Source organism: Pteropus alecto, unplaced genomic scaffold, assembly GCF_000325575.1.
Source record: "Pteropus alecto unplaced genomic scaffold, ASM32557v1 scaffold7, whole genome shotgun sequence".
NCBI classification, from domain to species: domain Eukaryota; kingdom Metazoa; phylum Chordata; class Mammalia; order Chiroptera; family Pteropodidae; genus Pteropus; species Pteropus alecto.
The window spans coordinates 48,573,244-48,599,121 of NW_006494614.1; the positions used below are offsets into that span (position 1 = coordinate 48,573,244).

A 25,878-nucleotide genomic window follows, 5' to 3' on the forward strand; every position below is an offset into this window, starting at 1 on the left:
TTTTGGAACCTGAAATCATTGCTAAGTTTTCTCCCCAAGTATAAATCCTTCATTAACAGAATAAATCTGAATTATTTTTCTATTGCTGTGTAATAAAATGCCACAAACTTAGCATCTTACAACAACACCCATTTCTTTTCTCAGTTTCTGTAGGTCAGAAGTCCTATACAGCCTGGGTTGGCTGAATTCTCTGCTTCCAGTCTCACAAAGCTGTTATCAAGGTCTTAGTAGGGCTGTATTCCTCTCCGGGGGCTCTGGACAAAAACCAACTTCTAAGCTCATTCAGATTGGTGGCAGAATTCACTTCTTTTGATGTTTTCCATGTCACCCTCCATTTTCAAGGAGAATAGGGTTTTGAGTCCTCCTAACACTTCAAATATCTCTGACTTCGCTTGCCTCTTCTGTTTTTAAGGGCTCATGTAATTTACATTGGGCCCATTTGGATAATTCAAGATAATCACCCCATCTTAAAGTCAACTGATTAATAAATTTAATTATATCCATAAAGCCTCTTTTGCCATGTAACATATTCATGATATATTACCAAAGAATGAAGACCATAACGATCAAACTTTTGCCTACCATATAACCCATATCAGCTGTTCTAAATGCCTTCCATAAATATTACTGAGTGATCGCTTAGCTCTAAGTATGCTTTCATGTTGAACACTTCCTACCTTACCACTTTGGCCTACTTATATCTTTCGAATTATTTTCCTAAGCATTATTCTTTAGAAAGAAGGAAAGAAATCAATCTCATCTAGTTTTTTATCAGTAATAATCTTTATCACAAACATTGAATAGATGAGAAAATTTTAAGTATATCTGCGTACCCACAAAACTACTTTATCCTGATACCACACTGCACTTAAAGCATTTATATTCTGCCTGGCATTATTTATTTGTATACTATTTTAGTTTTCTTCCTTTACTGAGCCCCAGACTCATAAACATCAGTGTCTCATATATCCCCGGCAGTACTTACTAAGTGCCTTACAGACTAGGACATCATTAAATAGGAAAAAAAAAAAAAAAAGTTTACTAAATAGGTGGATGAAAATCTGCTAGCTTTAGTAGCTATGGATTCCTAGCTAACCATATTTATGGTTAGATCTCATGTTTAAATGAATTATGTTCAGGCATCTTCCAGCTTTTCCATTAGATAATTCTGTTCTGTGTGCTACACATGAAATGTTTTAGTGGTTAGAGAGAAGAGCCAGCAAAAGAAAATAGGGAAAGTGTAGCCAGAGGTAGAAAGAAACCAAGGAAAGCTGAGAGATTAAAAATGATTCAACTGTGGAAGAATGATAAAAAGTTTAATAAACAAGAACTGAAGAAATGTCCACTGGATTTGACAACATGGCAAGGCTTGTTTTGAAAAAGCTCATTTTTGGTGGCCTAGTGGGGACAGAGACCAGACAGGGAAGATTGATTCGGTAGGAAGTAAAAAGCAAAAACAGCATATGTGGGCAATTTTGAGAAGACTGACTATAACATAATGAAGTTATACATTTTTTTATTCAGTATTACTATTTTTAAACAAAATGTTACCCAAAAGTTTTCAAGTGGACATTTTAGAAGTGTTAATGGATTTCAAAGAATAGCGTGGAAGCAGATGTTATTATTACTACAACCAAGATGGTAAGGAATTTCTCATGATGTTAGAATCTAAGTTATCCTGTCAATTGGGCTAGTGAGAGAAAAATTACAGCATAGCTTCTCCAAACATTTTTATTTTGGAGCTAACCACTTACCCAAAACAAGGCAATAACATAAGTAAATGGGGTCATTTTTCCTTCCAAGGGAGTTTTTACACTTGAAATAAATCTTTTATTTACTTGAGAAATTCAAGAAAATTACTGGTGAACTGACAATTTGCATTTCCATAAATTACTACCCGATGATTTGCAAAATTGAGATTTAGGGCATTCTTTTTTCTGAGTGTTCTTTCATGTTTTAATTGGAAGGATGTGCCAAGTCATAGAAATATAAAATGAATTCACCCGGGATCAAAAACTTAACAGCAGAGCTAGATCTCTTGATTCTTAATTCAATATTTTTTATCTTTAGTCTAGAAATCACTAGTCAAGATTCTACAATTTATAGAAGCATACAATAACATAAATCAAAGTTTTAGTCTACGGCCATGCCACCCTGAATGTACCCAATCTCGTCTGATCTCAGAAGCTAAGTAGGGTCAGGTCTGATTAGCACTTGGAAGGGAGACCACCTAAGAATACTAGGTGCTGTAGGAGGTTAAAAAAAAGAAAGAAAAAATATAAAAAGTTTTAATGACCCCAACAAATCCTCATGCCAATACATGAAGTATTTGCATCACTTAAGATTTTATGAATCTAAATAAATTACTAAGAAATTAAGAGATCTAAAATCCCAGAAAAGACAGTCTGAGTCTCTATTTTATAAAATAAATGGGCTCTTAAACAATTGCATGTGAATGCAATTTAAATAAATTCTTATGTTGAAGGAACTACAGAATTTATGAGAGCAGGAGTTTTCAACTCCCCTTCCCTTTTTATTAATTAGCACAATTATGTTCTTCCAATAAAATACTTCATGTTATGAACTGAATTGTGTCTCCTCAAGATTCATATGTTGAAGCCCTAACTCCCAATGCATCTGTATTTAAAGATGGGGTGTTTAAGGAGATAATTAAGCTTAAATGATGTCATAAGAGTGGAGCCCTAATCCTACAGAACTGAGATCTCTGAGACCAGAGATCTATTTTACATACCCTCACCAAGTACTATATGCTCAGAAAGAAATGCTTTATGGAGGGCAACTATAAAATATTATGTAAAAATGGACTATCAGTGATGAAGATTGAGGGGCGAAAGCTACTGAGACACTGACACACACACACTTCTGCAAGAAAAGTGTTCATTCATTCACCCACTTAATTGAACAAATATTTATTGAGCAACAGTTACATGTCAGGCACTAGTTCAGGTGTTAAAAATGTAACAGAGATTGACAAAAATCCTTGCCCTCACAAAGCTTTGATTCTTGAGGAGACAGACTTAAAAGGTAAGCAATGTGATTTTAGAGAGTGGTAAATACAATGAAAGAAATAAAACAAGATAATATATTAAAAGAGTGGTAGAAGACTCAAAGGCAAGGCCTACTTTAGTCAAATACAAAGAACCAAGGAGCCAAAAGAGCATGACTATTCTGGAAACCAAAAACAGTTCTGTACAGCAGAATATAGTACATATTGATGAGGCAGATAGAAGAGCAAGAAAAGAATCCACAGGAAAAAAATCAGGGACCATCACATCAATGACTTTGTTGCCATATTAAGAAATTTATTTTCTATTCAGAAGACAAGGACTCATACTTTAAGGGATTAAAACAGAGGAGAAAGATCGCTCTGATTTTCACTTTATCATTTTTAACTGTAATGACTAGACTAGAGACAGGGAAACCAACATAGAGGTTCCCACAATAAACCAAGTGAGAGACAATGACCACAATTAGGGTAGAGGCAACATGGATTGAGTAGGTTTGAGTTGAGAGAGATTACGGAGGCTAAATCAATTAGGGCTTGGTAATATACCAGATGTGAAGGACAAAAGAGAAATCCAAAATGACCAGCAGGTTTCTGTTTTGATGACTGGACAGTGGTACCATTTGCCAAGACAAGAAACAATAAATTCTGTATGTTACTAAAAAATACTATAAAAGTAACAGCAGATCTATCCAACTTCTGATTATCTTTTACTAACTTAGATACATGACCAACAACAAGTATTTCTCTTTGGGTCTTAATACCATCATCTGTTAAATAAAAAACTCAGAGACAAAGAGAGGTCAGGATTTACTTTGAGAAATGAGAAAAGAGCCAACGATGATATTTGAGATTTTTGGTTTGGTTAAGTAGGTTGGGGGTTTTGGTGCTATTTAACCAAGGGTATCAGTTAGAGTAGTCTAAATTATGCTGCATTAACAAAACGACACTGAATCTCAATGGTTGACAATAGTGGTTGGCCCACAGTGCTTGTTTTTATAAATAAAGTTTTTATAAATAAACAAATGAATGGAACATAGCCATTATCCATTCATTTAAAAATTGTCTTGTAATTGAAAAAAAGACTTTAAAAACCACAAGCCTAAAATATTTACCATGTGGCCTTATAAGAAATAGCTTGTCAACCCCTAGGTTTACAGCAACAAAAGTTTATTCCTGGGCTACACTATATGTTGATAACAGTTTGGCTGTGGCTCTTCTACATATCATCTTCACCCCAAAATGAGCAGCATTACCTAGAAAAGTGTCAGTCATCATAACAAAGGGAACAGAGAACACGGAGAATATGCACTGCTCTTAAAGCTTCTGCCCCAAAGTGTAACATACTACTTTTCCTTGCATTTCGCTGACCAAAGCCAAGTTACATGGCCAGGCCTGAATTTATCAGCAGGGAAATGGGAGGGGTACCAAATCTTTTATAGTTGTTCCACACAAATCTGGCCGCCAGAGCATATGGTCACTCAGGAAGAGTTGGTATTTTCTAACATCTTATACAAATAGGTATGATCATGTGACTATATTCTTCCCAATGGAAGAACAGAAATAATATATGTAACTTCTTTCTGCCTCACTTTCTTAAAAGAAGATTGCTTGCCCTGGGCTTTCTTTCTTTCCCTTTCCTGCAGCTAAAGTACATTGTACAACACAGAAAAGCAAAATGCTGTAGGGTGGAACAATGAAACAGATAAGAACCTGGACCCTGAATAATCTCATGGAACACAGCTGTCTCAAAAGTCTAGATCAGTCAGATTGTTATTATAGAGAGAAATAAATTTATTTTTTCTTATTTCTTATCTCTTTGTTAGAATGGTTTAGTCTCTACCTGAATGTAGATTCACTTTGTTTTTGGAGTAAAGATGTTCATTCTGTAGTTGAGTAAATTGGCTTTGGAACTAAGAAGATTCAGGATGAAAATATAAGTCATTAGCATATGTGGTGTAAAGCCAAGGGAATAGATAAGATCATCCAGAAGAGTGCATAAAATGAGACTAGAGGGTCTAGAACAAAGCTCTGAAGTACAAAAACTTAGGAGCTTAGACAAAAAGAAAGATCTAGCAAAGTATACTACTAGGGATAGAAGAAAAATCAGTATAATGTTGTAGGAAAGCAGCCAAAAGAAGGGTGTTTCAAGGAAGGAACAACCTGAAAAATTGAGAAAATATGGAATAAAAAGTATCATTTGAATTTAGCAATAAGGAACTGCTCAAACCCTTGCTCAGTAAAAGAAATTTTATTGGAATGGAATGGTGCAGAGAGAAGAAAAAAAGTCAACAAACTGAAGGGTGAATGAGAGGTTAAAGAAATAGTATAGCAAATAAAGAAAGTTAATTCAAGAGGTTTGCTATAAATGAGAAAGCCTTTAGGTAGCCCATAATGATCTTCACCTCCCAGTATTCACTGCCCTTATGTGATTCCCTTCCCTTTGCTGCCTCCCTGGGCCTTTGGTTATAAACCAAATCTATTAGTGATTTCATTCTAACAGAACATAGCAAAAGTAACAGTATGTCATTTCTAAGATTTGGTTATAAAAAGACATGACTTATATCTCAGGCATTCTCTTTTACTCACTGGCTCTGATGGAATGCTGTAAGCTGCCCTATAGAGAAGCAATGCCCTATGGGGCTGCACTGTTGTGAGCTGAATCCTGTCAATGGCCATGTGATAGAACTTAGAAATGGATCTTCCCACACTTGAGTATTTGGATGAGACTGCAGGCCAGGTTGACAGCTTAACTACAGCTTAATGAGAGACTATGAGCCAGAGGCACCGAGCTAGGCCACACTCAAATACCTAACACACAAAAATTTTGAGATAATAAATGTTCAGTGTTTGTTGTTTTACGCTGCTAAGTTTGGGGTAATTTGTCATGAAAGCAATAGATAACTAATACAAGGGTCTGGAAGAAGAGGATAGGTGGCAGCTGAAGGAAAATAGTTATGGGAGAGCTTACACTTCTTTAATAAATAGTAGACTTTAACATGTCAAATGGATAAAGGAAAAATATACATTTCTACATAAGGAATGTATGTGTAAACTTTACTTATAGGGCAGCAAAAGTCTTAAAAATCAAAAAAAAGAATAAATATAAATACGAAATGAAAAAATCTCAATAAGTATCTAAGTAGAAAAATTACTTTTTAATACTGAAGAAGGACCTAATATATGTTAAATGAGGCCATAAAACAAATCTCAACAAAATTAATGGAATCATCATCACACAAAATATGTGCCACACAATGGAATAAAATTAGAAATCAACAACCGGAAAAAAATGGGAAAATTCATAAATAGGTGGAAATTAAACGACATACTACTAAATAACCAATGGGTCAAAGAGGAAATCACCAGAGAAAAGAAAAAATACTTTGAGATGAACAAAAATGAAATAGAACATACCAATTTGTGGAATGATGCTAAAGCAGGGATTAGATGGACTATAATAGCTGAAAATGACTATGTTATAAAAGAGGAAGATCTCAAATTAATAACCAAAACTTCCACCTTAACATACTAGAAAAGAAGAGCAAACTCAACCCAAAGCAAGGAGGAGGAAATAATCAAATAGAAAAAACAACAGAGAAATTCAATGAACACAAAAATTGGTTCTTAGAAAGATCAACAAAATTGACAAACCTCTTACTAGACTGACCAAAGAAAAAAAAAGAGAACATTCAAATTGGTAAAATGAGGAAAGAAGGGATATTACTACTGACTTTATATAAAAAGGATTTTAAGTGAATTATGTGAAAAAATGTATGCCAATAAACTAGAAAAGCAAGATAAAATGGCCAATTTTCTTGAAAGACACAAACTACTGAAACTGACTCAAGAAGAAATACAAATCTGAAGAGACCTATGACAGTAAAGAGAATGAGTAAACAAACCAAAAAATATTTTTCAACAACAAAAGCCCAAGCCCAGATGGCTTCATTGCTAAATTTTAATAAACGTTTAAAGAATTAACACTAATACTTCACAAACACTTGCAAAAAAATTTAAAAAGATACATTTCTCAACTCATTCTGAGGCCAGTATTACCCAGCTACCAAAACCAGACGAAAACATCTCAAGAAAATAACAAATATACCTTATGAACATAGGCACAAAATTCCTCTAAATCAACAAAACAAATTTAGCAACGTTATTAAAAAGATTATGGACTATGACCAAGTGGGACTAACTGCAAGACTACAAGGTTTCGACATATGAAAATTAATCAATGTAATACACCATATTAATAGAATAAAGGACAAAATCCACATGGTATCTCAATAGATGCAGAAAAAAAAACATTTGACAAAATTCAGTACCTATCATGACAAAAACATTCAACAAATAGAAAAAGGAGAATTTCTTCAATCTGATACAGAATATCTATGAAAATCTCTTGGCTAAAATCACACAAAATGTTAATTTAAAAACTGAAAAATTTCCCCCTTGGATCAGGAACATGGCAAGGATGTCTGCTTTCATCATCTCTATTATTTCTATCCAATAATATACCAGAGGTTCTAGTGAGAGCAATTATATAAGAAATAAAGGGCATTCAGAATGGAAAGTGGGAAGTAAAACTATATTTGCAGATGACATAATCTTGTATACAGAAAGTCTTAAGAATCCACACACACACACACACAACTAAGTTAATAAATGAGTTTAGAAAAGTTAAGATACAAGATCAATATACAAAAATTAGTGGCATTTCTATACACTAGCAATGAATGATCTACAAATGAAATGAAGAAAACAATTCCATTTTCAATAACTCCAAAAAATCCCCGAATACTAAGGAATTAATTGAACAAAAGAAGTATTAAGACTGGACTCAGAAAACTACAAAATACTTTTGAAAGGAATTAAAGACCTAAATATTTTAAAAGGTATCCTGGTTAACAAACCAATATTCTCCAACCTTATCTACAGATTATATACAATCTCTATCCAAATTCTAGCTGGCATTTTTGCAGAAATTGGTAAGTTAATTCTTAAATGCATAAGGAAATCCAAGTGATGCAGAATATTCAAAACAATCTTGAAAAAGACAATTTAAAAACCACAAAGCTACAATAATCGAGACAGTATAGTAGCAGCATAAAGAATGACACAAGTCAACAGAATAAAGACTTCAGAAATCCTCACATTTATGGTCAACTGACTTTCTACAAAGACGTCAAGTGAATTCAATGGGTAAAAGAGAAGAGTCTTATCAACAAATGGTAATGGACAACTGGATATCCATGTGCAAAAGAATGTAGGCAGACCTCTATCTCACAGCATATACAGAAATTAACTTAAAATGGATCATAGATCTAAATTTAAGAGCTAAAACTACAAAACTCTTATAACAAAATTGAAGATTAAATTTTGGTAACCCTGGGTTGAGCAATAGTTTCTTCTCTATGACGCCAAAGCACTAGCCACAAAAGAAAAAATAAATTGGATTGCATTAAAATTAAGACTTTCATGCTTTAAAAGACATTACATAGAATGTAAAAAGACAACACACAAAATGAGAGAAACTACTTGCAAATCATATATCTGGTAAGGGTCTAGTATCTAAAATATATTTTTTTCCAAAAACCTCTTAAAACTCAATAAAAAGACAAACAATTAAAAAATGGGCAAGGAAATAGACATTTTCCAAAAAGAGATATGCAAAGGCCAACAAACATGTGAAAAATGCTCAACGTCATTTAGTCATAAGGGAATTGCAAATCAAAACCATAATGAGATAACACTTCATACCCAATAGGATGGTTAAAATCAATTAATAACATAGTAAGTGTTGGTGAGGAGGGATGTGGAAAAGTTGGAACTCTCATACATTCCTAGTGGAAATCTAAAATGGTACGGCTCCTTTGAAAACAGTCTGGCAGTTCCTCAAAAAGTTAAAAGAATTACCATGTGACCCAGCAATTCCACCCTAGATATATACTCAAAAGAAAGGAAACCATATGTCTACCCAAAAACTTGTACACAAATATTCATAGCAGCACTATTCACAACAGCCAAAAGATGGAACCGAGCCAAATATCTGATAAGTGGATAAATAAACTGTGGTAGTATTATCCATACATCCAATGGAATATTATTCAGGCATAAAAAGAAACAAAGTTCTGATACATGCTACAACATGAATGAATCTTAAAAACATGTTAAGTGACACAGGGCAGACACAAACGACACATATTATATGATCCTATTTATATGAAACATTCAGAATAGGCAAATTCATAAAGTCAAAAAACAGATCGGTGGTTGTTAAAGACTCAGGGAAGTAATTAAGGACTCAGGGGAGTAATTACTAATGGGTATGGCATTTCTTTTTGGGGTGATGAAAATGTTCTGGTTTAGACAATGGTGATGGTTGCACAACCTTGTGAACATACTAAAAAAAAGTGAATTGTATATGTTCAAAGGGCAAATTTTATGTTATGTGAAGGTAACTCAATTAAAAAAATAACCGTAAAACAGAAAGGGTTTATATAAAATCATCTCGCCCATTTTTCACATTTTACAAAGAAACTAAGACACAGGGGGCAAGGTACATTACCCATGGTCCTAACGTTTGTTAACAGTAGAGCTGGAATTAGTATACAAGATATTCCTACCTCTATTCTACGAACAAACCCACTTTAATAAACATTTATTTACAAAAGTCTACCTCTTAAAAATGTTAAAATCTGTGTACTGAATTTCCACCATCTCTTTTTAAGCCCCAGAACTTTGACTGTTAATCATTAATAAATATTTGTTAAAAGCAAACAGCAACTTCACTAGTATTTTTAAAAGCACTCTGAATAGTTAAAAATTTGCTCATCATTCAGTTTAACATATTTCAGAGATTTAATTAAACATCAGTTAATCAGGCTTTTAGAAAATCCCACACTATTAAAATGCTGAGCCAACTTTGCAATGCTTCACACTTGTGCAAAAATATCCACATGTATTTCATGTTGAGTTTTCCGAAAGTTAAGCCACTCTTACAATTCAGAGTTTGGGGGGTCTGTATTTCTTCTTGAATTTGGGTGGCTTTGTGGTTGTTTCAACCAACAGAATATGGTAAAAGTGACCTTTCCAAATTCCTGACCCAGAGTGATGAGTTATACAGCAAAGATAACTGAAATAGCACATGTGATTTTTATAATAAATATAGATAACTCCTATTCCCTCTTTTCATAGCACTCTATAATCATATACATTCCCTCACTAAAAAACACAAAAACCGAATGTGAAAACACATGGATACATAAACATAGATATTTTAAGAAAATTAGAAAATTACATAGTTTTTTCAATAATCTAAAAATATAACAATATTCTGTACATTACAGAATTCCAAATACCCCAAAAAACATCACGGAGGTATGTACCTACATCAGCTTAGGCTTCCAAAAACTCTGTGGCCTTCAGAGTTTGGATGCAATTCTAAGCAATTTTTCCTTTAATAGAGTTCATCCTAAAGCAACCATTTTCTGATTACCTAGGTTGTTCTCATTAAGGATAGGTTTGGCCTTGTTGGTAACTTAAAAGTCTCCCATGATGACCTAAAGGTCTTTGGACATTTTTAAGAGACAAATTCTGGCTCTGCCTATGCATACTGTGTAATCTCAAGGAAATGACGACTTTCTTGGGCCTTATCTGCCTCTTACTTGATTTGATCAGGATGATTTTAAGGACTGAATGAGATAAGACATGAAAAGTCCTGAGCACAGTGTTGGGCACAACAGACATAATACTTCTGAAATCTAACTTTAGGACTCAAGAGTATTGCTTAGAATCTGCAAAAGAGAATCACATAATGATAGTAATCATATGGATTTCTAAGTCATATTTTAGAACTTTTGGTAGACTATTTTAAAGGTTAGCTTATTATGAAACATAACATAAACATGCTAGGTACAGTAATATTTCACTAATAGAGAAGGTAATTTACAAATATTTACCTTGATCAAATATTTTTCCCATCTGTCTGCTGTAACGGATTTGCCAATCTTCCTCATCAACTTCAAATGGAGCTCCACCAATTCTTTTGGTACTTAAAAGGGAAAAAAATACTGTTAGCCAGCAAAATTAAAAATGTGTAAACATTTAAATTATAGAAGAACTTTCCCCAAAGCTGAATAATTTTTCAAAAAAGAGGATGTTGATGTTAGTTATCTTTTAGATCTCTGAATCAGAAAAGACTAAACTAGGGCAAGAAATAACTGAAAACTACTTTCTTAAAGATGAATAGGTACATTCATATTTTCTTTCAAAATACCATCAAGTAAGAGTGAACTCTAAAGTAAAGGACTTTTGGGTGATCATGATGTGTTAGTGTAGGTTCATCAATTTTAACAAATGTACCACTGTGGTGCAGGATGTGGATAGTGGGGGAGATTGTGTGAGTGGGAAGAGTATATGGAAAATCTGTACTTAGTGCTCAATTTTTCTGTGAATCTAAAACTGCTCTAAAAAATAAAGTCTATTTTTTAAAAGCATCAAGTAAAAGCACTTAGCTGTACAACCAAAATTTCTACTAATGAAAAACTAATGTTTTTCATAACACATATTTGGTTTCTTTACTGAGATGCAGACCGAAATAGATTCACAGGATTAAAAAGGAATCAAGAAACATAAATCTCAAGTTGATAGATATCTCAGAAATAGTCTAATGATTTTCAAACTGTTTTAGAAAACCATTCTTCCAATCTGTATCTTCTTATCTATTGTGCTAAACTCCTCTATAGCATCCTTATAGATTGATGCATGACAACCTTTAGGAACGGAAAATTTACTTACCTTCCAAAGCTCTAATTATTAGAAAGTTACCCTTACCGAAATCAAAATCTGCCTTCCTCCCCTGGTTCTTCCTCTCATTCTCTAGTTTCAAAGACAATACTTTCAATTCCTCTTCTATTGGAACCTTCAAATATTTGAAGATTGCTACATCTTCCCTCAGGTTTTCGCTTCTAACTGTAAACAACTGGAGTTCCTCCAACTATCCCTTGGGCATGATCTGATTATGTTGTTTAATTATATTAATTAGACCTGAGGGAAATAAAGGACACACAAGCCTGTCAAGTTTAGCATTTCCAAAATACCAAATACCACTAATAACCTAAAAGAAATTATAGGTATACTATCTACAAAGGTTCCATTATTAAATATTTTAGGAAAATGCTGAATCAAAAATAACATTTGACCACGGGACTTCTTGAAACCTTGATTGTTCTTATGTGCATTGTGCATATCCAAGATAGAAATAAAATTGGCAGCATTCCCTAATATGTGATCATGGAATTTTTTTGTGTGTGTGAAACACGCAATGTTTGTAGGATACAAGCACTCTGAAGTACAGGTTGGTAAATGATGGACTAATTTTTTTCAGTCATTCTTTCAGATTCTTTATTCTCCAAGAAAGCTACTTCCAACTTGAAACGACCTTTAAGTATAAAAGCATTCAGTCATTCAACAAATTTCTGTGGGTCCACTATTAGTAAGCAAGAAATAGTCTCTGCCCTTAATAAGCCTACTTAAGTGAGTCTTCTTAGGGAGGTTAGACCATGGGTGAGTTGGAGGTAAGGGAGAGAAGCTAGGAGCGGTGGTTATAAACACCGCAAAAATAGACAATTATACTAAGCCAAGACCGGAAGTATGGGATTGAGAGTGGAGTAGAGAAAAGGGGGAAAGTGCGCTGCTTACAGAAGTAACTACAGATACAGAGAGATGTGAATGTAATCATGGAACTGGAGGCATAGACACAGAAAAGGGGCATAATTATGAAGAGCCTTATAAGGCCAGGCTAAGAAGTTTATATTTTATTTAAAAGTTTAGTCAAGAGATTGCTCAGGAATTTAGAAAGATCTCAGTGACTGAACTATAGGAAGACAGACTGCTTTTATTTGCTTGTTTTAGGAGGTGTGGTACATGGCTGAGATAAGATATAAATTCAGGAAAGTATCGATCCAGAACGATGGGAGTAACCTAAGCAAAGGTAGAGAGAACAGGGCAGATTTGAGAAATGTTTAGGAAACAAAAAATAAAACTCAGTGATTGACTGTGTAAAGTGATAAAAAGTCAAGAAAACCTGAGGCACTGGCCTAGGCAATAGAGCAGATGCCAAAGACAATACATTAGGGAGAAAAACCCCTGGGCTCAATTCTCAGCTCTACCACGTAATACAAGGAGCTATGATTCTGGTCAAGTTCTTTTAACACTGAATCTCAAATTCTTCATCCACAATAAAGGGCTGCATTGGTTATCTTACGGTTTCAAAACTGTAAAACATATCAGAAAACTAAAATATCTTCATTTTTATTTCTATCATATTTGGGGAATCAAGTTCTGTTTCAATTTTTCCCTTTCACTTTTTCCCACTCTAGTCTTGATGATCCTGCACTCCTACTTCTCAAACCTGTTCCCTATTTCCCCAGTTTTTCTAGGATATCACTGTAGTTTCTCACTTCAGAAAAAAAGCTAGGTAATTTCCTGTAAGCAAATCAATCTCCCAAAAATACTGCTTCCGTCACTTCCCAGTTCATACATATCTTTTATGGCCCCTAAATACCTATATAAACTCACCCAGATTTCTTACTGTATCCCAGTATTTAGCCTCAACCTAACTCTCACTTCTACACTGAAATCCTTGATTCAAATCATTCTCCCCTGTTCACTAGCCACTGAGCATATCCAGTTCACTATCTGGGCTTTATTCAAGCCCTCCAGCTTCTTGTATTCAGCCCACTTGAAACATATTCATCTTTCAATATCTGGTAAATAAAAGTCTCTGAGATAGCTTTCCGATGATTCCAGCAACAGCTCTGTCCTTGGAATGCCCATAATATTTATACGGTCTGTCTGTATCACTCATTTAGGAGTTGGCTAAAAGCTATGCATGTCCTCCATACCACATAGATATATAAAATCATAAAAAAATTGATACAATTGAAACTATTTTTAAAACTCCAAGGACAAAAGTATATACAAAAAGTGTTTTTCATCCCACTTTACAAATGTAGTCATTATTGATCTAGGCACATAGAAATAGTATATATTTGATTTGATTATTAAAGCATTAGCTTTTGCAAAGCACTGTCTGACAGAAATATGAGATAAGTTGCATAATTTAAAATTTTCTAGTAGTTCACTCATAAAAGTAAAAACAGAGGTCGAAATTAATTTCAATAATATATTTTATTTAACACTATATATATTCCAATGCTATTTCAACATGTAATCAGTCTTTAAAATTTCGGATATTTTACATCTTTTACTTGATTTTTAAAATTTATTCATTTTTAAAACTGAGATATAACTGACATATTGTTAGTTTTGAGTGTACATCATAATGATTTGATGTTTGTATACACTGAGAAATGATCACCACAATAAGTCTAGTTCCCATCTGTCAACTTACAGTTTGTCAACTTACAAAAATTTTTATTGTAATGAGAACTTGAGATCTACTTGCTTAGCAACTTTCAAATATGCAATACAGTAATATTAGCTGTAGTCACCATGCTGCACATTACATCACCATGACGTATTTATTTTATAACTGGGAGTTTGTACCTTTTGATCCCTTTCATCCATTTTACATCTTTGTTTTTCTGGTACTAAGTATTCAAAATATACCGTGCATTTTATACTTACAGTACATTTCAATTCACAACAGCCATATTTCAAGTGCTCAAGAGTCACATATGGCTAGTGGCTACTGTACTGAACCATATTTAAAACTAAAATTTATAAACCACAATTTAATAACAATTACATATTTTTGAGATATAACCGATGTAACATTGTATCAGTTTCACATGTATAACATAATTATTTGATACTTGTACATATTGTGAAACAGTCACTATAATAAATCTAGTTGACACTTATATTGTTATATTATATTGTTATATATCTAGTTTACTTATATTGGTTGTTACAAATAGAAGTGACAAGCTGATAACTTTTATGGACACTAGTAGCTCTTAATATCTGCCAACTGGTAATAAACAGGTAAAAACTTCAACAGAAAAATTAATCAACATTAAACTGAAAATATCAAAATTCTCATACTTTGTACAGTCATCCCTCAGCATCCTCAAGATTGGGTCCAGCTGCCTCCCCCCAAAATCCACAGTTGCTGAAAGTCCCTTACATAAAATGACATTTTATTAGCAAATAACCTATGCACATCGTCTCTTATACTTTAAATCATCTCTAGATTACTTATACCTAATACAAAGTAAATGCTACGTAAATAGTTGTTATATTGTATTGTTTAGAGAATAATAACAATAAAAAAATCTGTACCTATGCAGTACAGACCCAACCATTACAGGTCTAACTACATAGTACACATCAGTGACAACATAATTTTTTCTCCCAAATATTTTCAATAAGCTGTTTGTTAAATCTGCAGATGTAAGAACCTGCAGATATGGAGGGCCTCCTGTATTCTCTAAAGCAATGCTGTATATTCAATAGACCCTCCTATGATGATGGAAATATTCTATATATGCACTTTCCAATACAGTAGCCATTAGCTAGCTACATGGAACTAATGAGCACTTGATATGCTGCTAATAAAACTGAGCAACTAAACTTTTAATTTTATTTATTTTAAATTAATTTAGAGTTAAATAGCCACATGTGGCAAGTGGCTATGGTTTTGGATAGTGCAGCTGAAAATTATCAATCATATTTTTAAAACGCATGATCGTTTTCTAAAATACAGACTGAGAATCTGTAAATTCACTTATTTATCGCATGAAACTTTCTAAACCGTATCTTTTTCAGAACATTTGGTAATTATTAATTTCCTTCTAAAGAATTATTAACTTCATTCATGTCATTCTAAAAAGTACAGGTTTTGTCCCAACTGAATGAAGATCTCTACCTTTTCACATGGTAGATTTGATACATAATCTTTAACAGACCCATTTTTCTTTTACAGGCCTTCAGGAGGTGAAAGATTCTGAAGCAGAAGAAAAGCCAGGGGCTGTGTGAAAGGCCTGCCAAGATGATGTAGGTATGAAGCAGCAGAAAGTGGTAGAATTCCAGACTGTGTTACTGATCCAATCACCCAAAGATGTTCTACATTTTAATATTTTTAAAAGCATCTTTCCAGTACCAAGCCTTAAAAATACTGCTGCTTCTGCGATTCTAGTCTTGTTACTTATGATTCTGCTTTCTGAATGGTAGAAATTTACGGCAGATCATAATAATTAAATGACATAATTCTTCTCATTTCTCAATAAAGTCTTTTAAACAACTTCTATGCCTATAAGCAGAGATATACTTAGTCACAAAAAGTTGATTTTATGTAGGCCATTGATAAAAGAACATTGAGTTCAGATGCAGTGACTGAAAAATAAGCATATAAAAAGCTTTATTTACTTCCCAGTTTTTACAAACTTTTTTGGGGGAGCACAGTTTTAGCAAGAATGAGACTAGTCCCACAGGTCACTTGATCCTTGAAATAGCTGTTATGTGCTTATATACATTATCTTCATAGAGTTCATTTAATCAATTATCCTAGTTTTCTGAAAAGCAAAGAAATGGCTCAAGACTACTGCTCTGTAGGGGAGGAAAAATAATTTTCCCTCTACACTTCTACGTTCTTGGCTGGAACATCCTTGTCACATAAAATATTAATAGGAGGAAAAAAAGTTTAATAGCATGTATCCCTCATTTATACATGGGAGAGACATGGGAAAATAGTTGAAGTCACCACCCTAAATACCATCTTCAGCTGAAGACAAAAGATAATAGGGGCGGGGAGACTCAGTTACGGGACATTACCAGGAAAAGCTCTGTAAACAAGGGTAAGGTTGTTATATAGATTTAAGTTGTGATCTGCATGGATAAGGGTTTCCAGAGATAATATTATACCCCTCTTTCAAGTATTGTGAGGGACACACCCCTACAAATGAGATTTCCCTTACAAATGTAAATATAGTTTACAAAAGGTACCTTCTATTTGGTTTTCAGAGCTTCTCCTAAGTCTGTATTCTCTTAAAATTAACCAGCCTAAAAGAATCCTTATACCAAACAGAAATATTTTGGAGTGACAAATTCTGTTACCCACTACAGCTCCTAAGTAACAACCCAAACAGCATGTTACCATACTAAATTCTGTAGACACTGGTAATACAGTGCTATTTGTGTAAAGCATTGCATGATGATGTCATGACAGCTACAATGTCACTAGGTGATAGGAATTTTTCAGCTTCATGATAATCTTATCGGGTCACCGTCATATATGTGGTCTGTCACTGACTGAAAACTCATTATGCATCACTATGCAGCACATGACTATGTATGTATTATGAAAAACATCAGATAGACAGTCAGGAGAAAGAGGTGCAAACCTCAACTTTCTCATCCATAAATGGTGTGGTACTAGATGATCAAAGTCCTCCAGCTCTAATATTTAATATACACGTCTATATATTGAAATGAGTATTTATCTGCCTTATGAGAATCAATCATGGAATCTTAGAATTTTTGAACTGAAAGCAATGTTCTAATTCACATTCTCTGGCAGACTGGAAAACTTAGCAACTAAGATGTGATGTGAACTGCCCAAGATCAAACAGAAGAAGCTGAGCAAGAGCCCAGACCTCTGGCCTTACAATCCAGGGCTCTTTCTAATGTTTCTTTACATATCAAATGGATGGAGGAATAGTTCAGAAAACCTAACTTATGAATCAAGTCATTTTTTCTGCACAGCACCGTATCTGGGTTTAGATCTTGCATTGCTCCTACCTATACACCCTGAGATATTATCCATTTCTAAAATGTAATCCAGCTAACAGATGCTGTGGCAACAGAAAGACTATTACTACTTCTCCCAATCTATTTTTTTCCCAACAGCATTACTGAGATGTAATTCACATACCATACAATTCATCCCTTTAAAGTATACAAATCAATGAGTTTTAGTTAATAATTAATTTTAATTGTGGTAAAATACAAATAACAAAATTTGTTAAAACCATTTTTAGGTGTAGCATTAATTACATTCACAATGTTGTGCAACCAACCATCATCACTATTTTCTAATATTCTCATAGTTACAACTTTTGAAAAAGTCACTCCACTTCTAAATTGCTTGCTGGAAAATTTATAAAACTATAGTATTTACTCTCAATGCGGGGAGAGGGGCAATGCTACCCACAAGGAGGATAAAAACTGGTCTTTGAGGGAGGCAAAAAATCTCAGATAATGGTTTATGGTTTTCCACATCTTAATGCTTTCTGACAAAATCTTATTCCTTAGTGTTTAATTTCTCTTGCTAGATAGAAATTAAAAATTAAATTAAAATTTTCTCTTTAGGGATGTGATCACGAAAAGGTTGAAAAACACTACTTTAGACAATGTTCATCCTGCAAAGAGGCTGTATCCCACGAAAACCCAAGCCAAGCTGTAAATTGCCTAGCTACCCACAAGAACTGATTTTATGCATAATGTTAAACAAAATAATGAAAAAATTATCTTGCAATTTTAATATTTAAATAAAGTGGAAAATAATGCACACTAGCTAAAACAGTTTTAAATTTATCCCAAATGTTGACAATTAAGAGAAAATAAAAACTAACTATAAACTGGAGAAGAAAAAAATAAGGGTAGGCTCTTTGATGTCACAGTCTTAATTATTTTTATAGTCTCACTTTGTAATTATCTATCCTCTATTTCCTCTTCTTCCTCTCTCCATGAAGATTAGGGCCAGATCCATTTGCCTCTATCACTGTATTCATAGCACCAAGCACAGTTCCTGGGTCATTCAACTATTTAATCAACTAGAATGGGGACAAGAAAATAAAACAGAAGGAAAGAGACAGGGAGAGATAGAGAGGAAAATAAAAATGTTCTATAGGTAGCCGGAAAAAAAAGACAGTTCCTGTAGGTGTAAAAGAGAAATTATCTGAATTAACAGCATACAGGAAAATGCTGAGGAACATGAGGTGAAAAAGATGGCAATAGTGGCTTTGGGTTTCAGTTCACTGTGTGAGCCCTTCAGGTAATATCACTAACTCCAGTCAACTTATTTTTATGTTCTCCCTGCCCTTTTCCTTTCAAAGGGAGGATGGAAGAGGTGAATGCTCCCATGGATATCTGTATATAGGAGTTGTGGACAAAAAAGGGGCCACATATTAAACCTGATGAGCTCAGAGGAAGCCTGCATTGTGGGCCTCACAAACTCAAGAGATCGAAAGTAACCACATAGGATGGTCTGAACATAAAAATTCCTAACTAAAAGCATGTCATGGTAGCTTCCTTGACAAAAGTCAATCTTTACCTTAAGTAAGCCTGTCTATTGTCTTTTTCATCTATGTAATATACTTTTGAGATGTCAGGGTAATCTTTTCCAGACCCCTTGGGCACACCCACCGTACCAGAATATGAGACCACAGAACCCCTCATTGTTATCTTGTTATCCGAATACCATCTCTATGTGCTATAAATACTAAGTTTTAACTGTCCTATATCCACCACATTGAAGTAGGTGTCCCTCTGTTTTACTTTTTAGCCAACCCCAGAGATTTCCCTTTGCTTTCTCCCACTCCCTTAATCTACTACCAATGGATTTCATGTAACCTTCCTTATGTCTGATCCTTTGATTCTAATGTATAAAATAAGCTGCAAAACTGCCATTCTCTGGAGTATTTTCTCAATCCATTGAGATTTTGCTTCCTGGCAATTGTCGTCAATTTGGCTCAAATAAACTGATAAAAATTCCCTACAGGTTTGGACATTTCTTACATCCACAGAGTAAATAATGAAGCTATATGTTTAACCAGAGAAATACCTATATATAGTGATTTCCTCGCACCAGACCTCTATAAAGTACCAGGCTCCTATCCTCATCATATATGATCCATACTACGACAGTCCCTCCCTTATCTGCAGTTTCAGTTACCCAAGGTCAACCACAGTCTAAAAATAATAGAAAATTCCAGAAAAAACAATGTTTTAAATTGCATGCCGCTCTGAAGAGCATGATGAAATTTTACATCATTCTGCTCCATCCTGCCCAGATGTGAATCATCCTTTTGTCCAGTGTATCCACCTCACTCCATTTCATCATGTAGGCATTATATCATCCCACATCATCACAAGAAGGGTGAGTATAGTACAGTAAGATATTTTGAGAGACCACATTCATGTAACTTTTATTATGGTATATTGCTATAATTGTTCTATTTTATCATTAGTTATTGTTGTTAATCTCTTACGCTGCCTAATTTATAAATTAAACTTTCTTAGAGGTATGTATGTATAGGAAAAAACATACATAGGCTTTGGTACTATCCATAGTTTCAGGTACTGACTGGGCGTCTTGGAATGTATCCCCTGCAGATAAGGGGGAAGGGGGACTATTTTATTTAAAAACTTAACAGTACACTAGAATATCCCTTTATGATTCAATACCATGATTTTTAGATGCTATATCAGTTTGATGTTTCTTTTTAAGGCAATTCTGCAGAAATATAAACTTGAATTTCCTTATGAAATGTATATTGTCTTTATTCCACATGGTAACAAGTTTTCTTTCAATCAACATTCATTTGACAATCAAAGATAACTGAGTAACATACTATGATAGATGAGTAACATACTATGGTAACTTACAGATTCCTGAAATCTTGATACAAAGCATACATAACAGAACGGTTTTATTATAATTTCTACAGTTATTTCAACAAATGAGAAAATGTACATGAAAACAATTTATAAACCATAAAGCGATATACAAAGCAAAGTTACTGTTATTCACCACCAGATGGTGATCATGTCTTGTTTAAAGCAAAATGCTGACACCTTATTTGGAGGCCAGCCAGTTGACTGCTAAAAATGATCAATAAGCAAACCAGGGTATCTAAATAAAATGTTGGTGATTTTAAGTCTGTTCAACTGAAGTATCAATAAAACACATGCAATAAGAAATAGGTTCTGCCTGAAGACTTCTAAAGGAGCTGATCTGTTCATGTGAATATTTGATAACTCTAGAATTTAAGGTAAAAGACAGTACATATGTTTCTGGCATTCTTATATAGGTTATTTAAGCATTCATATCACCCTGAACTTCTTTAACTGCTGAGAAATTTCTACTCAGTAAAATGGTAACACTAAAAATTTCAGAAAACAACAAAAAAAAACCTTTATTATAAAAATGTTGGGAAAAACTCAAAATAGACTGGTATACTAAAACTCCATGAATTCATCATCCCACTTCAACTTGTACACCTCAGTATGTTATTTTAAAGGAAATCCAGATATTATGTCATCCATAAATACTTCCAAATCTTTTAGGAATAAGAACTCTTTAAAAATAACCATGTTATTATTAACACCTAAAATGTTAGGTGTTCCTTAATATCACAGAATTTCCAGTCAATTAAACCATTTTAAAATATCTTCAATTGACCAAGAAATGAAATTATGTTTTATTCTTACCTCTGTAACAGATGCTGGCAGCACCTCACCTTTATCCCCTCTGCACTTACAATTCCAGTGCAAGTCAACCTGCAAGCGTGTGCAAGTCTTTGCATGAGGGTTTTTTCTGACTACTAAGCAGGGGAGTTAACCATTCCTGGGAGCAGCCTTCAACTGGTAACTGGCAGAAGCTCCTTTATCCCTTGTCTGGGATAAGTCTCAGATATGATCTACACTTTTCTCTCAAAGCTTATCAGGATTCAGCTCAGTTGCCTATAAAGTAACTTACTTGATAACACATCCTGTATTGGCTTTTGTTCCCTTCCCATCTCACTTCCTCCTCCTTTGTCACTGTTTCTTGGCATCACTTTCCAAATAAACTACTCACACTCACATTTTTGTCTCAGGATGTTTCTTGGTAAATCTAACAAAAGACAACCTCTTAGTTTCTGAATGAAAGCTATGGACATTCTAAGAAAATGTCAACATAAAATTTCTGCAAATATGTTCAAAAAGTTTACAGACAACCCAAAAGGCATATAAACATCTCAGTTTAAAGAACTCTTCCTCCTACAGGTTCAGGAGAGCTATCTTAATTATTTGATTAAGGTAACTGTTGAAGTGTTTCACTGGATTGTTCAGTTATGTTGAAAAACTTCTCCACCCCTTCATGCTTGCTTCACTGCCGAAGAAGCAGCATCATTATCTCAATACTTATTTCTTATGTGCATAAAATCTAATTGAAAATGAGGCAACTGTTGGCTGATATTTCTACATTTTAAAGAAAAACAAATGTTCCTAGGAGTGGTTTGCTAAGCCTGGGTCCCTCCAAAAGCCACAAATATGAAAAAGTATTTTCATCTACATATGACTTTCAATGGATATTTTTTAACTGCTGCTGACCCCAAACAGCAATACAAGAGTAAGGAACTTGTGGTGATTTTTTTGAAAATCTACTAGGGGCAATCGTGCTTTGGGGATATGATAAAGTCCCCTTCCCTCCTGTGCTCAGTCTCCATTTTATCACCCGTCTGTCCAGAACCCACCATAATCTGACTTCCATTAGTTAATATTAAATGGGTGCTTTAGTCTTTGTCTTAATTTGGCAGCATGTGACACTGGTGACCACTTCTTCCTTGACACCTGGCCATCCTATGACACCACTTTTTGGATTTCTTTCATTTCTTTGTCCCTTTTAAAATTCCTCTGCGGACCCTATACTTCTGCCCTCTCTTGAAAGTTGGTTTTATTTTAGGACTTCATTTCTTTTGTTCCTAAGTTATCTCATCCATCCCTTCGTTTCATTTTAAATATGTTGTGTCTTATTGTGCTGGTTATGGATATATTCAAATAATGGAAACCTTACCAGAGTAAGGCTTCACAAATAAGGGGTTACTTTTTCTCATGTAATAAAAAGTCCAGAGCAATGAGTTTCTCATTTTGGTTTAATGGCTCAGCAAATCCACCATGCTGAACTTCTCAGAATTCTCAAACATCTCATGCCATTTATAGCCACTAGACCTTAGTATGTGCAGTGCCCTCTATTCTCAACCCAGCCCTACTCATCCTCAGAGTTGCTTGATTGTTGCTACCTTAGGAAGTCATTCTTCTTTCCATTCTTTTATTATTCTTTTATATCATTCTTTTCACCTTATTAGGATTAAGTGCCCCTGCTGGGTGTCCCAAAATGATTCTACTTATGCATCTTACTGTAACATAAACACCTACTTGCTCACCTCTATCCCACACTAAACAGGCCTGTATCTTCAGCACCTAGGACAGTGCCCGCCACATAGATATTTAATAAAGACTTGTTCAATAAATGATGTGGACTTTAAAAAAAAAAACTTTTTCATAAACACAAACTTCTCCTAACTCAAGTTACTGGTTGAGTGGAAAATAAATAAGAACACACGTTTCTTGTTCACACTTAAGGAAAGAGATAAAAACACAGTAAACGAATTTCTTAAACCACTAAAGAAAATGTGTAAAATAGAATATCCATTTTGGAAATGTGCATTATGTCACCCAATCAACTATACCCATGCTATCAACTTACAAGTGGACAACCATAAACTGGCTTTTATGAGTAAGCTTCCTAAGAAGAAAAGAGAACAGAGTAGATAAGCAAAACAACAAAACAGAAGAGACTATGACTTAGAACTCTCTTCTCAATCACCGTACTCCCAGTCTCAAGCAACCATTAATCTGCTTTTTATCCCTATATATTTGTCTTTTCTAGAGTTTCATATAAATGGAATAATTTTGTCTGGCTTTTTTCGCTCGGCATAATATTTTTGAGATTCACCCATGTTCTACATCTACCAGCAGTCCACCCATTTAATGTGAGTAGTATTCCATTGTATGAATATATTTGGGTTACTTCCCTGATGAGTGTTTGGGTTACTTCCAGTTTGGGGCTATTATAAGTACAGCTGCTATGAACATTTGTGTCCAAGTCTTTGTATGGACATACGTTTTGATTTCTATGGGGTAGATTAGTGGGAACTGATGGGTTGTATGGTAGGTGTTGATTTAACTTAATAAGAAACTCCCGAACGTTTTGCCATTAGTCACATCATTTAATCTTCTCACCATTACTGTGTAAGAGTTTCCAGTTCATTCATATCCTCACCAACATCTGAGGTACTGTTAATCAATTTAAAAGAATGTATTTTCTATGTTGCTTGGTAGCGTTCCAGAAATGTCAACAACACCCAGTTAGTTGATAATGCTGTTCATATCACCCACATTCTGGCTGATCTGTCTAGCTGTACTACAGGTGTGTTAAAATTCAATTACAACTTTGGATTGTATATACTTTTCAGTTCTGTCGACTTTTGCTTCACATATTTTGAAGGTCTCTTTGGGGGTAAAAACACTATCAAACGTATTAATTCTTCCCAATAAATTAACCCCTGCTAATATTCCTTGTTCTGAAGTCCTCATTTTCTGATATCAGTATAGCTATTCAGCTTTCTTATGATAAGTTTTGCACAGTATATAATTTTCTATTCTTTTATTTTTAACTTATATCTTTATATTTAAAGTGGATTTTTGTAGCATATGGTTGGGTCTTGCTTTTTTATCTACTCTGACAATCTCTATTATTTAATTTTAATTAATTTTAACTTAAATATAGCTAGCTAGTGGTGACCATATCAGAGAGAGCAGCTTTATGGCAAGGGTTAGCAAACTATGATACACAGGCAAATGCAGCCCATCACATTGTGTATAACCCGCTCACTAAGAATTTTACATTTTTAAAGAGTTCGAGTGTGGGAGGCGGGAATCAAAGGAAAAAGAGTACTTTTTAACACATGACAATTATATGGAATTCAAATTTCAATGTCTATACACATAACATTTTATTGGGACACAGCGATACTTACTTATCTAATGTCTATGGCTACTTTCATGCTATACTAGCAAAACTGGCAGATTTGTTGATAAAATTTCAACAAATACTGTATAGACCACAAAGCTTCAAATATTCTTTAACATGTTTTTTCTTTCCCCCTCTTTAATTGCCTACACACACACTTCCACCCTTGACCTACAGATGTTGCCATCTCCCCTTAAGAACTGGATCTCTGAAGGCAGGGCACCCCCGGAGCACTCAGGGCCTGGTGCACCTGGTGTATGGTCCATGGCTCCACCAGGGGTGCAAACCCAGGACCTTCTGCGTGTAAAGCAGACATGCTAACCACTACACTATGGAGCCACCCCCAACAGGTGGTTCTTTACAGAAAAAAATTGACGAACCCTGATTAAAACCAGTTATATTTAATGCAATTATTGATATAACTGGATTTAAATCTACAATCTTACTATTTTTTTCCTATATATCTCAACATTTCTTTATTCCTTTCTTCCATATTCTCCTGCCTTCTTTTGGATTAACTGAGCATACTTTAGCATTCATTTAATATCCACTATTGGCTAATTAAGTATACTTCTTTATTTTAGTAGTTAGTGGTTGCTCTGCATTTTACAATATGCATTTTTAACTCAACACAGTGCGCCATATAATAATATTCTTCCACTTCACATAAAGTGTGAACATTTTTTACCCTTAACACATTGTACTCATCTTCTATCTTGCTTTTATTCTTTATGTCTGTCATACACTTTACTTCTTTCTACGTATGTTGTAAAACTTACATTGTATTTTTTTGTTTTAAACAGTCATTATCTTTTTAAAAGACTTTTAATTTTAGAGAAAATCTATTTTACATTTACTCTCATATTTATCAGATTTTGCACTCTTAGCTTTCATCTGGTCCATTTTCCTTCCATCTGAAGATGTCTCTTGTACATGTCATAAATTCTCGGTTTTATTTGTCTGAAAAGGTTTTTCATTTCACCCACATTTTCAAAGGATATTTTCCTGGATATATATTTTAACA

General features: G+C 34.2%; 1 protein-coding gene across 1 annotated transcript in view; it reads right to left on the reverse strand.

The window, feature by feature from the left end:
• Positions 1-25,878, reverse strand: part of RSF1 (remodeling and spacing factor 1) — a 108,955-nt gene that overhangs the window by 64,948 nt on the left and 18,129 nt on the right. The window contains exon 2 of the mRNA XM_025042555.1: positions 10,993-11,084. Within this exon, the coding sequence (XP_024898323.1) occupies positions 10,993-11,084 (92 nt within the window). The remainder of the gene's footprint in view (positions 1-10,992; positions 11,085-25,878) is intronic.